The sequence below is a fragment of the Cervus elaphus genome, chromosome 12 (assembly GCF_910594005.1).
Source record: "Cervus elaphus chromosome 12, mCerEla1.1, whole genome shotgun sequence".
Lineage (NCBI taxonomy): Eukaryota > Metazoa > Chordata > Mammalia > Artiodactyla > Cervidae > Cervus > Cervus elaphus.
In genome coordinates, this window is record NC_057826.1 from 74,449,992 (window position 1) to 74,467,523 (window position 17,532).

Below are 17,532 nucleotides of genomic sequence, written 5' to 3' on the forward strand. Positions count from 1 at the left end.
TAATATAATGAAAGAGGCATTATTAAGAAGGAAAGGGAGCACAGAGGTTAAATAACTTGCCCAAGGTCATAGCTAATGAATGGCAGAGCTGAAAGCTCTTAACTCCAAAATATACCCTACACAGTGATTTTAGGGTACTGGCTTTCAAAAGTGTATCTTTTGGGTACAGACCTGAAAGAAATCTGAGATGGAGGGTAGGTAGATAACTAGATGGGGAGAATAAGAGTTCTGAAAGTCTGGGGTTAATCTCTAGGAAACATTTTAAAGATATTGGTGTCAATGCCTTCCAGCCAAAGACCATTAGAAACACACCTATAGTTGGGCAAGTTTGGTTTTTTACTATTGTAGCTAGAAAAAGTGCACACCATGGGCATCTCAGTAAGACTTGTTAGAAAAAGTCTATCATAGGAGTTGGGCTTCAGCTGGGTGATTTAGGGGAGGCTCCAAGGTAACAGAAATTTGCTCTAGACTTGGTACTGTCAGAAAGCAGGGACAATTCTGTGTTTTGACAATCTCGGTGTTTTGTAAATCTTATCTACAGGGAGGCTAGACTAGAGTGAGGCTAAAGCTTTATCTGGGAAAGCAGCAGCAGTCACTCATGTTAGCCAGGAGAGAGTATGTTTGGTATTTTGTGGGTGAGACAGTGACCTTGTTTTTGTCTGAGCTGAGACAGAAGTATGCAGCAGACTTCTTTGCTATCACTCTGTCATGGTCTCAGAGTGGCCATGTGTGATGTTGGTGTTCTGTGAGATTACATCCAAAAGCATAAAAACAGGACCTCGCTGTGAATGTAGCTGTGAATGCCAGGCCACCTTCAAACAACACTGAGGACTAATTATGTCACACCACTTTCCCAATGTCAGCAGCAGCTTTTTGCTTTCTCGTTGGTAACCCCCAAGAGTGGCTCAGAGTTTCATTTAGAATTTACGAGACTGCAGGTTTCTGCTGTATGCCATCACACTTCAGAGTTGGAGATTCTTTTATATTATGGAGACTTTGAGAATCCAGTGAAGTCAGATGGTTACATGGGCCAGAGAATCTTGTTTCTTGGTTGGTAACCAAAAAGTACTTGAGGTTATAGATAGTAAGTGACTAAACTGGATACTATCCCCTCTGACTTTGGGCAAGTTACCTAGCTGTTTAATGCCTTGATTTCTTTATTTGGACATAATGATGCATAATAATAATTGCTAACTCCTCCAGGACTTCCCTGGTGACTCAATGGGAAAGAATCTGCTGGCCAATGCAGGAGATGCGAGTTTGATCCCTGGGTCAGGAAGATCCCCTGGAAAAGGAAATGGCAACCCACTCCAGTATTCTTGCCTGGGAAATCCCGTGGACAGAGGAGCCTGGTGGGCTACAACCCATGGGGTTGCAAAAGAATGGGACACAACTTGGCAACTAAACAACCACCTACTGTGCTTACAGTGCATCATCACCATGTCCTTTACACATATTAACTTATTTAATCCTCATAAAAATACAAGGCATGCATGCGTGGTAATGCTTCAGTCAGGCCCTGCCCTTTGCAACCCTATGGACTGTGGTCTGCCAGGATCCTCTGTCCATGGGATTCTCCAGGCAAGAATACCGGGGTGGGTTGCCATGCCCTTTTCCAAACAATCCAATGAGGCAGTTACCTGTATTTGTAGATGAGGAAACTGAACACAAATGGTTAATGACATGCCCCAGGCAATGTAGTCAATGTCAGAACTGGTAGGCGGTGGGACCACAGAATCTGATGGTAACATTTAAAAGTATCAGGTCAAGATAATAAATACTGATTGACTATCCATTGTAGGTAACGCTCAGGGTACCCAGGGGGACTAATACAGGAATAGTTTTTAGAGTGAGTACATATACAGGAATGTGTGAACAGTTGGGACTGGAGAAGTAAATATTAAAATTTCTACTTATATTTAATTATCTCCTGTTAACTTAGTATTTTTGTTTATGGTTTATAATGACCATGATGTATTAATACAGAAGACTCTACATATAATTTAAAAGTAAATATACAAAATTATATATAGAGTCTTCTGTATTAATACATCATGGTCATTGGGGGCAGAAAATTAATTTTTAAGTGTAAATAGTGGACTACAGAACATAAATTTATATCAGAGATCAATTCCGATTACTTGCCACCAAATAAACTGTAGAGATAATCGCTGTCATAGAAGAAGGCACGATCGACCAGCTCTCCTTTTGCCCACAGGATGAGAACAGCCTTGCTCCGGTTAACCGCAGCAGGCCGGGGCCTGCGGGCCGTGGCGGCCGCGGCGGAGCCTCAGCTCTGGGAGCCCGCTAGACGGCGGCGGAACGCAGAGTGGCGGCAGCGCCCCCTCAAGCACCAGCGTCCCCCGCTGCAGGGGCTCCCAATGCAGGTCCAGCGCGTCGGCCCCCCTGCTCCCCGCCGCACCCAGCCTCGCCTCCACGCGGGACACAGACAGCTCCACACCGCCGGGGCACCGGAGGCAGAGAAACCCAGGAGAGGTGAGGCTCGGGGCCAAATCCCCGACAGGATCAAAACGCTGGAAGGATTGATTTGCCAGCCACGTTTTCCTCCCACTGCTGTATTCCGCCCACCACTCCCATTTTGCTCTTTTGTTCTCTTTCCTCTCTATTCTCCAAAATCTTCCCCCGTCCCCCCCGCCCCCTACCCCGAGTAGGATGTCAGGTTCAAAATTCTCACTTCACCATGCGGTTCTACTGAGAGGAGAATCAGACAATGGAAAAGGGAAAGTTGCTGGTCAAGTTTTGTAGGGATCAGAAAACAGATGACTTTCAAGACCTGCTCAGGTGTGAGTGGCAGTGATCTTAAGACCTGCCCCTCTCCTGGGGCTATGGGACTCTGGGTAGAGTGATTTGTGCCTCTAAAATTGGGGTTCTTCATCTTTTGGGGGGGAAATAGACTCCTTTGAAACCGTAAGCAAAAGCTATGCCTCCTCCCAAGAAAACTGCTCATACACATAGACAAACTTTAAATACAACTGCATGGGTTCAGAGATTCCCAAAGCCCATTCCTGAAGTCCAGGCCTAGAAGTCAGGCTGCTAATTGAGGAGCTGCAGTTTCTCCTCTTCCTGTATCCCAAGTGCCTAAGCATCTCTGACTGCTATGGAACCCAACATTGAATTAAATACAGTGCTGTGTGTGTCTCCCTCACCTGGCTTACTCATCCCTTTTTTAGATTCATGGAAATAGGGTGTCTTGGCCCTGGGGACTCAGTGTTAGGTTTTGTTCAGCACAGTTCTGTATTTTCAAGCTCCCTTCTTGAGCCAACAAAACCTTTGTGTAAACAGCTAAAAGGAGAAAAACTAAACTATTTGTTTGAAGTTCAGCTCAGTTTAAAATACCAATTATATACTAGGCACTAGAAACAAAGATACATAAGAGTAAACATACAGTCCCTGCTCTTTCTTCTTCCCATTTATTCTTACTTACCCGACAGCCTATAGTCCTGCTAACTTATTAAATCAGTAATGCAAGAGTAAAAACTGAGAACCCCTCCTCTGGGATCATTGGTCATATAAGGACTTCCCCCAGGTCTCAAGTCTCCTTACCTTCAGCACTTGGGGTTCCATTTCTAGCCAGAGTTCTGGAGAAATCTCTTGCCAGAGGCTGCATCTTCTGTCTGTAAACTTTCAGAGTCAAGGGACAGGCTGAGCTACACAGCCCCTCCCACATTCAAGGAACATGTGACAAATGAAAAAGCCAGAGGTGAAGTATCCAGTGAACCCAGCGAACTGTGAGTGCTCTTCTTTTATCCTGTGCTGTTACTCTTTCACCTTTAATTGGAAAAACCTCATTTGAGGAACAAGTGAACCCTGCCACTTTTGAGTCGTTCCAGCATTATCAGAGAAGATGAAAGTCATCCCTAGGTCAAATTCCAACTTCATTGCTCAAAAATGGAAAATAAGCACCTCTCTGTCTTCCAAGGAAAGGAAAATAAAGGCCCTTTCCTTAATTGAAGGTATTTCTTCTCCCTATATTTACCCCCTTAGGTCATAATTAACTTATATTTCTGTTCCACACTGGAAAGCTACACTTTGTAAGATTATCCTCCACACATGCCAAGATTACTAACTCCTCTAATTTTTTTAAAAAATATATATGTGAGAATCTAGTTCTAAACCCCTATAACAGGGGTTTCTATTTATTCTTTTTGTGTTTAATGTTCCTAATTCTAACAGGAAAATCTCTTTTAGCAAAGTCATATAATTATGACTAAGCTCATTGGTCTATGCATGCCTAACAGTGCCCACTTTATGACCAGCGATACTATGCAAGTGGAAGAACCACCCAAGTCTCCTGAGAAAATGTGGTCCAAAGATGAAAATTTTGAACAGAGAAGCTCTTTGGAGAGTACTGAGAAGGCCACAGAGCTTCGGTAAGAGTGTGGAATTCCATGTCCCAAATGAACTGAAAAAGATTCTGCTTGGCACCTTTCACCCATCTCAGAGGAATAGAGAATGTTTGGGATTAAATTCAAGCTGAGAAGTAGACCTGGAGGCACAAATGGATTACAGAATCAATTAACTTGAAAGGGATATTTATGTATAATAAAAGTTTTGCTGCTTCACTCTATAGAAGGAAAAATGTTTCATCCTTATCACCAGATGGGGGTTCTCAGCCCCCATTCTGCTTCAGCCCCTGGAAAGCTTAAAAAATAGACTTAATTTTTTTAGAGCAGTTTAGGTTCACAACAGAATTGAGCATAAAGTAGAGAGGTTTCCCATATACTTCCTGATCTCACCTTCCCCTGCCTCCCCCACACACCCAAACCTCCCTTATTGTCAACATCCCACAGCAGAGGGATACATCTGTTACAATGGATGAATCTACAGGGACACATCACAAAAATCACCAGAGTCCATAACTTACCTTATGGTTACTCTTGGTGTTGTGCATTCTGTGGGTTTGGACAAATATTTAATCCTGTGTCCATTTTTATAGTATTGCACAGAGTAGTTTCACTGCCCTAAAAATCCTCTGTGCTCTGCCTATTCATCCCTTCCTTCCCCCTGGCACCACTGCTTTTTTTTTACTGTCCTCATAGTTTTGCCTTTCCCAGAACTTCTTCTAGTTGGAATCATACAGTATGTTGTTTTTTTAGATTGGCTTCTTTCACTTAGCAATGTGCATTTAAGTTTCCTCCTTTTCATGGCTTGATAGTTCATTTCTTTTTAGCACTGAATCACATTTCATTGTCTGGATGTATCACAGTTTATTTAGCCACTCACCTATTGAAGAACATCTTGGTAGCTTCCAAATTTTGACAGTTATGAGTGAAACAGTTGTAAAATCCACGTTCATGTTTCTGTATGGACATAAGTTTTAAACCTGAAGGCTTTTTAAAACCACAGATGCCTGCGTCCCACCCCAGAGACTCCCTTTCAATTAATTGGGGGTGGAGTTGAGGCAGTGTTAAGATTAAAGATTGCACCAGATGATTCTAATAACCAGCTAGGACTGGAAATCGCTGACACAGAGTCTAGTGAACCCAAATCCTCCCCCAGTGCCTTTCAAATAATAAAGAAAACATGGTCTCTTAGGTTCAGAAATAATGATCTTCCTTTGTGTCCCCGTCCATATCCACAGAGGGGAAAGGTCCTTAACTCTTTCCATTCACAGATGGTATTTTAGTACTGTCTTCTTTCTCCAGAGCTTCCATTAAAGAGAATATACAGCTGATTCGACTTAAGAAGCTCTTACATGAAAGGAATACCTCTTTGGCAGTGACAAAGGCACAATTAACAGAAGTTCAGGCTGTGAGTTGCCATCTTCAGCTGTGCTTTTTTTGGGGGGTGAAATCAATTAGTTAAGAAAATTGTGCTATTTTCTCCATTTTACACATGGGAGACCAGAAAGGAAAGAAACTGAGTTGCTTGTCAAAAGTCACAAATCTACAGGTGATGTTCAAATCCAAGCCTAACAACTCAAGCCCTGCCCACAAAGGTGGAATTGAGTGGGGCAACTTGTGTCAGATTAAGTTCCAAGCCAGAGACCACAACCAGAGTTTAACTAAACTTAGGAAGCCAAGAGTAGTCATAGGGGAGAGGAAGGAAACCAGGTTCCTGAGCACTTTCTACGTGATGGACTCTGTCCCAGGTGCTTAGAGTCATCTAAGCCAGACAACAACTGTCAAGGAAAGTTTAACAGGTAACACTGAACAGGTGAGGGAACTGAGTCACAGAGAAGTTAAATAACTTGCTCAAGTTATAAAAATAGTAAGAGGAAGAGCAGAATTTGGGTCCAGGTTTATCTGGAATCAAGGCTCACACTCTTCTCACTACCATGCAATGAAAACTCATATCTGAATGGTAGAAATAGGGCATCAAGAGTCTAAATAATAAATGGGCACCATTCTTTTACTGAATAAACATTTATTGACTACCAGGAACTGTGCAAAGCACTGGATACAAAGGTTAAAAAGATAATACAGCTCCTGCCTTCAAAGAACTTGTAAAAGTGAGAAGACATGATGTAGACAAGTACAACTATCCCCAAGCAGGGTATGGGGGGAAAACAAAAGAGAGGGTCGTTGGATCCACCAAAGGATGGGCTGCAGGATCCGAAGAGGATTCATAAGGGATTCTACTCCTGAGCTGAACACTGACAGTTTAGCATGTGTTAATGAGTGTGCAAGAGAAAGAGAAGGGCTTTCCAAGGGTAGAGGGGTGTAGACCAAGGCACAGAGGTGAGAAACATCAGGGAGCAGGTCATGGAGCTCTTAGCAGGAATTTAGACTTTATCCTATAGACAGTGGAGAGCTGCAGAAAGGTTTTAAGCAAGTTGATCATCAGTTTTTTCCCCAAAGAGATCACTTTGCCTTTCTTTAAATGTCCAAAATATTTTGAAATACATTTTAATAAAGAAATGATACTTTCAAAAAACTATTATAAAGTACTAATAATGATTAATTCTGAGTAGTGGGATTATAGATGACTGTTATTATAGTACTTATACTTTTCTGAAATTTTGAACTTCTCAAAAATGACAAAACTACTGGGAAAGATGACCTGGGAGCAGGGTGAATGATAGGTTGGCTGGTATAAGACTGAAGTCAAAGAAATCAGCAAAAAGATAAGTGCAGTGATCCAGGGGATTCAGGATGAGGGTCCCAACCAAGGCAGTGAAAGAGGCTCACAGAGAAAGGACTATGTTAGAGGTCCAGAACTAGAAGAATAGACTTTATCACCAAAGTAGAGTGGTGAGGGAAAAGGAGAAATAAGAGAGAACTCCTGCATCTCTAGCTTGGATGATTAAATGATGGTGGTGCCTTTCAGTGAGATTAGCTACAGTTGGTTCTGCCCTTGGTACATCTGTTTTGATGAGGACTAAAGGCATCTTTGGGGCTTACCTGATGGCTCAGTGGTAAAGAATCTGCCTGTAATGCAGAAGGCCCAGGTTTGATCCCTGGGTCAGGAAGATTCCCTGGAGGGCATGGCAACCCACTATAGTACTCTTGCCTAGAGAATCCCATACACAAAGGAGTCTGGCAGGCTGCAGTCCTTAGGGTCTCACAGAGCTGGACACAACAGAAGCAACTTAGCACAAAGGTATCTTTACAAGGTCAACCTCCAAAACTGTATTTTGTAAGAACTGTGCATGTGCCTGTGTTCTTTTGAGTTGAATAATTTTGGTAACACTGAAAGGATGGGAAATCTGGGAAGGAAGATATTTTAAAATCATATGCATAAATAGCTATATTTGTGGAATTATATATTTAATAAACCCATCCATTTCTCCATTGCACTGAAGGAAAAAAGGCAAAAAGCCTTTCTAAATTGAATGTCCTTACCCATATTAGTGGTAGTGTAAAGATGACCTAAAGTAGTGAATCATTTTTTTAAATGTAGGTTTTACAGTTTGTTTTTTAAAGCAGTTTTCATTTCTAGTCATACTTTCTTACACATATACTAAGATAAGTTTTCATCCTCTTAATCTCTTAGCAGTGACATGTGGTCAGCAGTGCAGACTCTGGAGTCAGGCTGAGGTATAGCTCTCCCTCAATCTCTTGAAAGCTGTGTGATTCTAGACAAGTGACTTAGCTCTCTGAACTTTGGGTTTCTCATTTTTAAAGTTTAGATAACAGTACCTCTCAGATTTGCTGTAAATATCAAATGACATAATATATGTGAAAGAATTATGATGATCATAATATAAGAGATAATGAAACACACGGTAACATGTAACAGTAATTACTCCACCAATAATAGTAGCTGTTGCTGTGAGTTTGGTTACTATTGTTATTTCTGTTTCCAAAACTGTAAAGAGACCTTTCTGAAGCATGATGAGTAAAGAGATAGCACCTAGTTTGAAAATAAAAATACTTTTTCTTGGAAAATCCCCCAAGTGCAATGCAAATTTGCATAACTGACCCTTGTAAAGAAATGGCATGATCTATTATATTCACAGACTGCCTAGCTAGCTAAAATCAGGGGAAGGGAGCAGCAGTTGGTAAACAGGCACACAGATTGACTTGATTTATGGGAAATGTTCATAATATCTTTTAAAATAAATATTTAAACATTTGTATTACAGAGATAAAACATCAAAATAAATATCAACTTGGTATACAATAGAATAATATCTATTTCTTTCTTTCAGGCATATGAAACTCTGCTCCATAAGGTACTTAATAAAGATTCCTTAAATCTCTGTTTCCTGGTAATCAGAGGAATGAAACCCAAATGAATCTTCATCTTCAAGTAACATAACACCAGAATTTAGCCAACTAAATCAAACATGTAATTTTTATTAAGACAAATGATACTGTGCCTATTATCAGAATATACATATTGCATTGTTTTCACAAAAATTAAAATATAAGGTCTGAGTTGAGAAATATTTGAAACAGTATTTTTCAGCCTATTGCTACAGAGAATTTTAGCATTTGCTCAAAAATTCCCAGGAGTAGTCCTCTAGCATGCGTGAGGTGGTGAGATATAGCAAAATTGTTGTGAACCTTCTCTGGTGTTATTAAATATTGGTACCTCTGTGAGTGGGGTACAGGTGAAGCTAGGTAAATGTCTGTGAGTCACTAAGGTCGAGTTCCTTGCATGATCAGCCACAGCTGTTCCTTACCAGAAGAATCCATCAGAAAAATGCACTTAACTTCTAGAGTTAACATGTCACTTTGCTAGGTGCACAAAAGGAAATATGTCATCATAAAAAGCATTTAAGTATCTTAGAAGATAAAAGCAATTGAGAAAGGTGGCATTTTACTTAGAATTAGGGTTGAGTTTGAACTTCGGGAAAATCAAGGCTCCAGTGATGAATTAGTTTCCCAGAGTGGAAAATCCTCACCAACAGGGAAATGATACTCTCTGAGAAATGCTAGGGTGAAAAACAAGGTTATTTTATAGTGCAAAGGCACCATGCTTTAAATCAAAGCCCTTCTTTGAGACATCTATTAGGGAATGCTGATGCTGGGGTTGTTGGTTTCTTGAGACCCCTCCTGCTGAGTGTTATAAGCTTTCCCAGAGCAACTTTTCTTTTGCCCCAGAATCAGGGAATCCTGGGCGCAGCCCATGATGCCCTCCTCAGCCAAGTGAATGAGCTCAGGGCAGAGCTCCAGGAGGAGAGCAAGAAGGCCATGAGCTGGAAGAGCCAAGTGGAAGATGTGTCCATCCTGCAGATAACCCTGAAGGAGGTAAATAACAGTAATGCAAAGATACCATCAATTGTATGTTACATCCCAATTTCAGAGATGTTAAAAAATGTATCTCAGCAAAAATATGGGTATTTTTATTTTTTTCAAATGAGAAAAATGAGGTTCCAGGTGATTGAATAATTTGCTCAAGATTATGGTATTGTAATGGTGTAAAACTAGAAAAAACTGGCATTTATATTTACATCTGGCTTCCCTGGTGGCTTAGTGGTAAAGAGTCCACCTGCCAATGCAAGAGACACAGATTTGATCCCTGGGTTGGAAAGATCCTCTGGAGAAGGAAATGGCAACCCACTCCTATTTTTCTGCCTGGGAAATCTTATGGACAGAGGAACCTGGCAGGCTACAGTCTGTGGAGTCACGAAAGAGACGAACACGACTTTGCGACTAAAGAGCTATTCTCCAAAGTCTTTTCTCTGTTATAACGTTCTGCTGTTTCCCTAAGAGTAGAAGCCCAGACATCATGAAAATTTAATTCGATAGTAAGCCTCCCTTCTCATTCCCTGCCACAAGCAAATATCTCTTTATTTATCAGGGTTCTTATCCTGCCCTTCCCCAAGAGCTCACAGTACAGTGTTTGTTTTCGAAGCCCCATATGCACAGGTTTCCAGTGACTCAGAAGGCTCTACGCCTTTTCTCTTTAAGAAAGGATTAAAAATACACTCCTGCTGTGCCCCGCTTCCTCCTGCCTGTGTTTATGTGGATCTCTAATCCCCAGAACCACTGTTGAGATGGATAATACTGTCTTGTAAACCCCTGGGTAACTGTCAAGTCATGATGCAGGCTCAGGTTCTGTATAAAATGCAAAAGAAGTGTTTTTATTAATAATAAAAAAAAACTTAATTCAGAGAATCCTCATTAATTCCAGTAACAATTTCTATCCCACCTTAAATTGCTTCAGATCTTTCTAGTTGAATGGATCTTCATAGACAGGGAGATGAACATTGAAAATCTCCCACACGAGTCCCACCCTGCAACAGAAAAGGGAGAACTTGTGCAAGGCAATGGATTTTAAAATGTTATCTCAAGCATTCTATTATCATTCTTAGTTTCAGGAGAGAGTTGAAGATTTGGAAAAAGAACGAAAATTGCTGAATGACAATTATGACAAACTCTTAGAAAAGTAAGTACCAAGTTTAGATCTCAGAACATTGTTATAAAAGACAGTTATAGAAAAGTGCAACCTGAATTTAAACAATAAGAATAATTCCTAGTCTTGATAAGGAAGGACACAGGGAAACTGGTACTCAACACAGAATATAAACTGACAGACTCTTTTAGGAAGAGAATTTGACCTTATCTATCAAAACGTTAAAGGTACATCTCTCTTGTGCCAGATAACCCATTTTTTGGAAACAAAAACTAAAGAAATCTTCTTGTGTATGTGCAAAGATACCTCTGTAGTAAGAATGTTAAATATTCCTGCATTGTTATTTTAATCTGTAAAAGTAAAAAAAAAAAAATGGAAACAATCAAAATTTCCTCTGATAGGGACTGACTACATAAATCATGTTGCACCACACACTGAAATAGTATAAAGTTATTAGACCTATATGCCTAAGATATACTGTTAAAAGAAAATACAAATTGCAAAATAACATGTTGTGACTTAAATTATGTCATGTGTGTGGATCCACAAACTTTTAATGAGATGAAAGGACTGAAATAGGGCTTTTATTCTGTATATCTCTGTATCATTTTAATTTTTCACAACAAATATATATTCATGTATTTTGAAATTAAAAATACTGTAAGTTTTAAAAAATTAAAGATGCCTTCTGGCTAACTTAAGGACAGCAGGGTGTAGATTGGAGAGGTTACATGGGAGCATCCTGGGAAGAACTGACACTCTTCAATTCAGTGAAATAAGATAGTGTCAGCCTTACCCACTTTGAAGACTCCCTATGACAAACATTACTGTTGGCCTCTTCCCTTCATTGTTCATAACATTATCTTCTCAGATCATCATGTAATGTATGGGCAGAAAGTGCCAAGAAATCTCAGTACTAGCTTAAACAAGTTGTTTTTAGACCACGTTTATTAAAATGATAAATAGGAAAAAGACATAAGTAGAAATAATTGCTTGATTACCAGTGCCAACTTCACTTGTATAAATAATCAGGAACTGTGTGTTTTACACTGGAGATGAGTCTGCCCTGTCATGTAGACGTAGTGGTGTTCAGGATGCAGTCACTGAGAGTTTAGTTCCTGCCCTACAGTAGTAATTTACAATCTTAATTCAAAGATGAGCATTGTCTAAACGAGCCACTGGTGAAGGTAGACAGAGGAGTAAGGGAAAAAGGAAATATTCTGTTCCTTATTTCTAATCTAGCAGGCCTGAGAATGACTTGGTACACAGTTCCTTGCCTAAAGCAAGCCTTCATGCTGGAGAAGCTCCCTGGGAAATAGATAAGACTTGGGTTGTTTGCCCAGGGGGTTATTTGAGACTTAAACAGAAGTGATACTGAGCAACTCAGTAGGACCCAAAAGTTCCAAGGCAGTTGGTAAATGACAGTTACAGAGAAAGCAGGAGCAGAAAAAAACATGTGGGGAAATGAATGATGAACTAGGCCCAGGAGATGCTGAAACTGTGTAATAAAGACGTCCTATCACCCAACTTTGAGTGTCCATCTGACAACTCTCCTCTCCCTCCTTACTTGCTGCCCATTTTCAGCATGTTGGATAGCAGCAATCAGCCTCAGTGGAGCCATGAGCTTGGAGAGCAGCTACAGCAGAAAGTCTCTCAGTTGCAGGATCAACTGGATGTTGAGATGAAAGAGAAGAGAGAAATCTTACTTCAGCTCTCACAAGAGAAAGGTAGGTCTCTCTCAAATGAGGCATCCTCTACATCTGATAGGGGAGAAAGGAGCTTGGGCCAGCATTTCTCCAACCCCATCTCTTGATCTTATTTGTGTGTGGGGCGGGGTACTGGATAACTAGACTAAGAACATTGGCAGTCAGATCAGATTCACAATCAAGAAAGCATGACACCTACCTCACACGTATACTTTTCCCTACATGATGACTTTCCATGTGAGAGAACGCCACTTCTTAATTTGTAATGTTTTTAACTATTTATTGAAAGTGTTGAAAATGAATTTTTCTGCCTTCTCATCAGTCGTTTTAGGATGGTTGGAAAGTATTTTGTTCTCTTTCTTTATCATCTGATATCTGAAATTGAGAAGCAGATTATTGCTCTTCATTACCACTGGCATTTCCCCTGTCTTAATTCTTGGATCACAGTAGTTATTCTGAATATTTTTTTTAACTGAATATTTTTAAATACTGTCAAAGAGACCTTTGTCTCCTCTCTTTTTGCTGGCCTGGACCTTGATATTTAGTCTTATCAAATTTATATTTCATCATATTCTAGTATATTCTTATGACAGAGTGGAGGAAAAGAAATATGACATCAAGAAAAACAGAGGCAGGAACCATAAAAGAATAAAGCTTAGGAGCACATGCTAAGAAGCCTTGTAGTATGTATGAAGTACAAGTGAGGTCTTGTGGATAATCTAATCTAACCTCCTCTCTAATGCCTGATAATGAAATGACCACTTTAAATGTGATCCTTCCCTGAAACACACATAGAAATGTCCAAATGCCCAGAGTGGGTGTGGAGTTGGGTGTCACAGGGAGCCAGTAGCATAGAAGTCAGACCGAGTTGGGGAAGGACTGGGGAGACACTGTCAAAAATTTTGGACTACCTAGTCAAGTGGCTCTGATTTTTGCTGTGGTGGTGTTAGTGCTCCCTTCTATACTACAACTCTGCTGATGTTTTTGTTGTTTTTGCAGTCCGAGTGTCAACTCAGGGTCAATAAGCTAGAACCCCTTTGTAGAAATCAGAGAAAATTACTTCTCTAAGGTCAAGTTTATAAAATGAATTAAACATTAGCGGGAAAGTGTACTTCACATTTGGGCCAACTTTAGCGTGGCTGTTGGTAACACAGAGTTTCAGCTTTCTGTATTTTTTTCCCTCAGCTCAAAACAAAGATCTGGAGCTTGAGCTCACCAACTTGCTTCAGAAGCATAGACAGGAAGTAGAGGATCTCCAAAATATAAGCACATTTTCCCAATCTCCTGACAGGCAATCTGCACCAGCCACTCACCCAGCTCTATTTCAAGAGACCACTCAGATAAAGGTAAGAGCATCTTTAATCAAGCAAGTCTTCTCTACAGAGGGATCCCTGGCAAATATCCGCTGAAAAGATGAAGGGACTAGAAAACTCACTGAATAACATTTTGTCCTGACTGAGGACACTGTTTGGAAGGGTATGAGAAGGTTGAGGGTAGAGACAGCCTCATGAACTGCACAGACTTTTCCCACACTGTACAGCTCATAAGCTTTAGAATCTTTTCCAGATGAGGACTTGCAATGATCTGCTGAAGAGCAAACATCCATTGGAGGTTGTATAACTTACTCACTACTTCTGTTGAACATGAGTAACTAGGGCAGAGAGCCTTGTGAAGTAACACAGGTTCTCTTCTACATTTTGAAATAGATTCTGCTGCTGGTACTTTATGATAACCAGCAGCTACTTTAGACAATAGTTATTACTATACTACCATATTTATACTCTGTTTTACCAATGCTTTTTCCCCTGTAGCCCTGTGAACCAAAAAGCCAGGAAGAAAAAAAACTGTCCCAGATGTTAAGTGAGTTGCAAGTATCGCATGCAGAGACCACATTGGAACTAGAAAAGACCAGAGACATGCTTATTCTGCAGCGCAAAATCAACGTGTGTTATCAGGTACAAGGAAAGATGGTGCAGGAAGGGGATAGATAAATGGGCACACAGGAACCACACACAAAACTGGGAATGAAGCAAGACCCGAGTTTCCAGGGCTGGTGCAAGGTGATATGCTGTCCTGTGCAAACACAAATGTGCTGTCTTTTGAACTTGAGGGCTCACACATGCCCATGGCACCTTGGCAATAGAAGCCACAGGGGCCAGCTAATGAAAATGGCAAGTGGGAAGCTTCTGGGTTCAAATTTTGCCAGTCCCAGGAAAAATACTACCCCTTGGCACTAACAGCATAACTGGTCCTGGAGAGGTCTGTAAGGAACCCAAGTCTTTTTCTAGGGAATGAATCTGCCCTGCTTAGGAGGTAGTGGCGTCTCCTTTACCCACAAGTGCCACCTTTTTATCTGGGCCCATCAGTTCTGGGCCACTGAGCTAGTAAAGTTCAGACATTATTTCATTTCAGGAGGAACTGGAAGCAATGATGACAAAAGCCGATAATGAAAATAAAGATCACGAAGAAAAACTGGAGAGGTTGAATCAACTCCTAGACCTCAAGAACAAGCGTATCAATCAGCTGGAAGGTATTTTAAGAAGCCATGGCCTTCCAGTATCCGGCAAGTCTTAGTAGTTTGTTCCCTTCATCTTAGGATCTGGTCACACGGCTAAATGCCTTTGCCTCCCCTCTGCACCTGTCGAGAGGGCCCCCTCTGTGTCTTGGTATATGACATAGCCCTCCTGTTCTTTATCCTGTCATCTTTGTTATTTTAATACATGGCCAGCACCTTCTTTTCCTGCATCATATCAGAGTATTTTCTCTGATTTCTCTGGAGATTTTCAACAGGACCCAGAAATTGCTGAATCTACTCTGAAAATCAGAATGTATCACTGTTGGTCCTAAGGTGAGTGAGGGCCTTCTCTCAAGATTGTTTCTTGAAGTCAGGCCTAGATCACAGTGTTTGTGAGATAATAGAGCTTCATCACTCCTCTCTCATCATCTTTTTCTATGATTTCTCTCTGAAAGTTCCTAAATTCTTTGTTGCAGTTTTTGGATGTCTACAAAGCAGTGTAGGTAGCTGGACACTTAGGCAGATTTTATAATGTGATACTTTCTATGTTTAGTTCAATTTACTGGCAACCAGGATCTGGTCTCCAGCCTTACATGGTGAGAAAATTGGCTTTGTTATTACACTCAGTGGTGAGATACCCGACTCATATTAACCAAATGCACTAAAGACTGAGATTTATACCAGAATGTTAATTTGTTATTCTAGGATAGTGGCTCTTTCACGGCTGCCTTGAGAATATGCTCAGGGCAACTTTTTTCTGGGAAAGCAGAATCAATAAGGACACAGAGTGAGCATGAAACTAGAGTAAAGGGAGGTGGGTCATTCAGTATGATTTATGCACACCAGGGCAAGTCTGTTAAAAGGTCCCTGCCAAGTAACAAAGGAAATCCTTTGGACTGAAATTCTCCTTTCTTTCAGATTCAGGGCCTTTCTCCCAGGATAGTGCAGTGTAATACCCTTACCTACTTCTGAAGATTCACTTGCTTTAACTTATAGTTCCTTCATTACTGATAAGGCTGAAGAGTTTTACATTTGTTTACCAGTTATTTGTATTACTTCTTTTGATACTTGCCTGTTCCTGCCCTTAACCCTTCTCTTAACAGTGTATTATTAATTTTTAGGAGCTCTTTATATGCTAGAATTATTAACTTTGTATCATGTAATGCAAATTTTTAATGTTTTCTTTAGTTATATTAATCTTATAAATTAAGAAACTGCTCACCAGTGCCTGTATTCCACTTCTTCTTGGGAGGAAGACATTCTGATGTACCCAAAATATCTTTCTTCTACTACTTTAACTCTTAAAATAGGACCTTTGTCATCAACACACTGTGACAACTCAGATACTCCAATTTGAAGCAGACTATATATCATCTCAGGTTGGTTGGATATGGAAGGTAACGCACAGATTTAGTGGACTGTCTTACATATCTTTATTTTATATGCCACTGCCAATATTTTAAACCTTTCTAGTAAGTGCCCTCCCTGATTTTTACTCTATTACTCTTTGATTTAAAGTGGATTTTTTGGCCTTCTTAGAATGAAATCAAATTCTTAACAGAATGAAGAGTCTTGTGATTGATCTGACTGGAAAAGAGGAATCATATCTTAATGGAGCCCAGTGTAATGTAATAGACACTGACTGCAACTTGCTATTCTCTCCAGGGCCAATATCCCAAACTTTTGGGAATATCTGCATTTTGTGTTTCTTGTGCTTCTGTAATGAAATTATCAATTCATAGGATCCTGCTCTAAGCCAAAACAATGTTATCTATGAATGAAATTGTGCCTCCAGTGTTAGCAGTGTAACCTCCTGAGGTTAGCATTTACTTTCAAATTTACTTAAAATAGGCATCGGATTATTTGGCCATCAGAATCCAAAGCACCAGGTTGTCATTCTGTTGCTTTTCTTTAAAGTCACATGGTTTCCTGAAATAGTCACAACCTGGACATCCACTGTGGTCTTTATTCTCGTCCTACCTTCCTTTGCCTTAAGGAAGAAACTTCCTGCCCTTTAATGGATAGGCAGTTTTCTTTCCCCTGTAGAACAGCTTAAAGACGTGGCTTATGGCACCCGACACTTGCCATTATGTCTGAAACCACTGCCAGCCCACGAAGATGAGGATGAAGTGGACATTTCTCCACGGCATCAGAGTGAGAACCTTTTTGAACTGCACATCCATCAGGCCTTTCTGACCTCTGCTGCCCTGGCTCAGGCTGGAGACACTCAACTTACCACTTTCTGCACCTATTCCTTCTATGACTTTGAAACCCACTGTACCCCACTAGTTGTGGGGCCACAGCCTCTCTATGACTTCACCTCCCAGTATGTGGTGGAGACAGACTCCCTCTTCTTGCACTACCTTCAAGGGGCTTCAGCCCAGCTTGAGCTACACCAGGCAATAGCCAGTGAGCACCACACCCTTGCAGTTGGATGGATTTGCTTTGACAGGGTTCTAGAGACTGTAGAGAGAGTCCACGGCTCCGCCACACTTACTGGTAAGTGCTGTTAACCTCCCGCAGTTCCCAGGATTAATGTGGCAT

At 40.7% G+C, this 17,532-nt stretch overlaps 1 protein-coding gene across 8 annotated transcripts in view; it reads left to right on the top strand.

The window, feature by feature from the left end:
- The first annotated feature begins 2,224 nt into the window (after positions 1-2,224).
- Positions 2,225-17,532, top strand: part of RPGRIP1 (RPGR interacting protein 1) — a 46,014-nt gene continuing 30,706 nt past the window's right edge. Inside the window, exons 1-12 of one of the 8 annotated variants that reach the window (XM_043919482.1) lie at positions 2,248-2,496; positions 3,650-3,749; positions 4,278-4,391; positions 5,667-5,772; positions 8,615-8,638; positions 9,513-9,659; positions 10,727-10,800; positions 12,352-12,494; positions 13,659-13,819; positions 14,285-14,428; positions 14,886-15,003; positions 17,035-17,487. In XM_043919482.1, coding sequence (XP_043775417.1) covers positions 2,382-2,496; positions 3,650-3,749; positions 4,278-4,391; positions 5,667-5,772; positions 8,615-8,638; positions 9,513-9,659; positions 10,727-10,800; positions 12,352-12,494; positions 13,659-13,819; positions 14,285-14,428; positions 14,886-15,003; positions 17,035-17,487 — 1,699 coding nt within the window. In that variant the 5' untranslated portion in view covers positions 2,248-2,381. Of the gene's footprint in view, positions 2,497-3,649; positions 3,750-4,194; positions 4,392-5,666; positions 5,773-8,614; positions 8,639-9,512; positions 9,660-10,726; positions 10,801-12,102; positions 12,495-13,658; positions 13,820-14,284; positions 14,429-14,885; positions 15,037-17,034; positions 17,488-17,532 lie in introns of those variants that run through there. The other 7 variants (XM_043919487.1, XM_043919488.1, XM_043919483.1 and 4 more) reach the window with 7 other exon arrangements.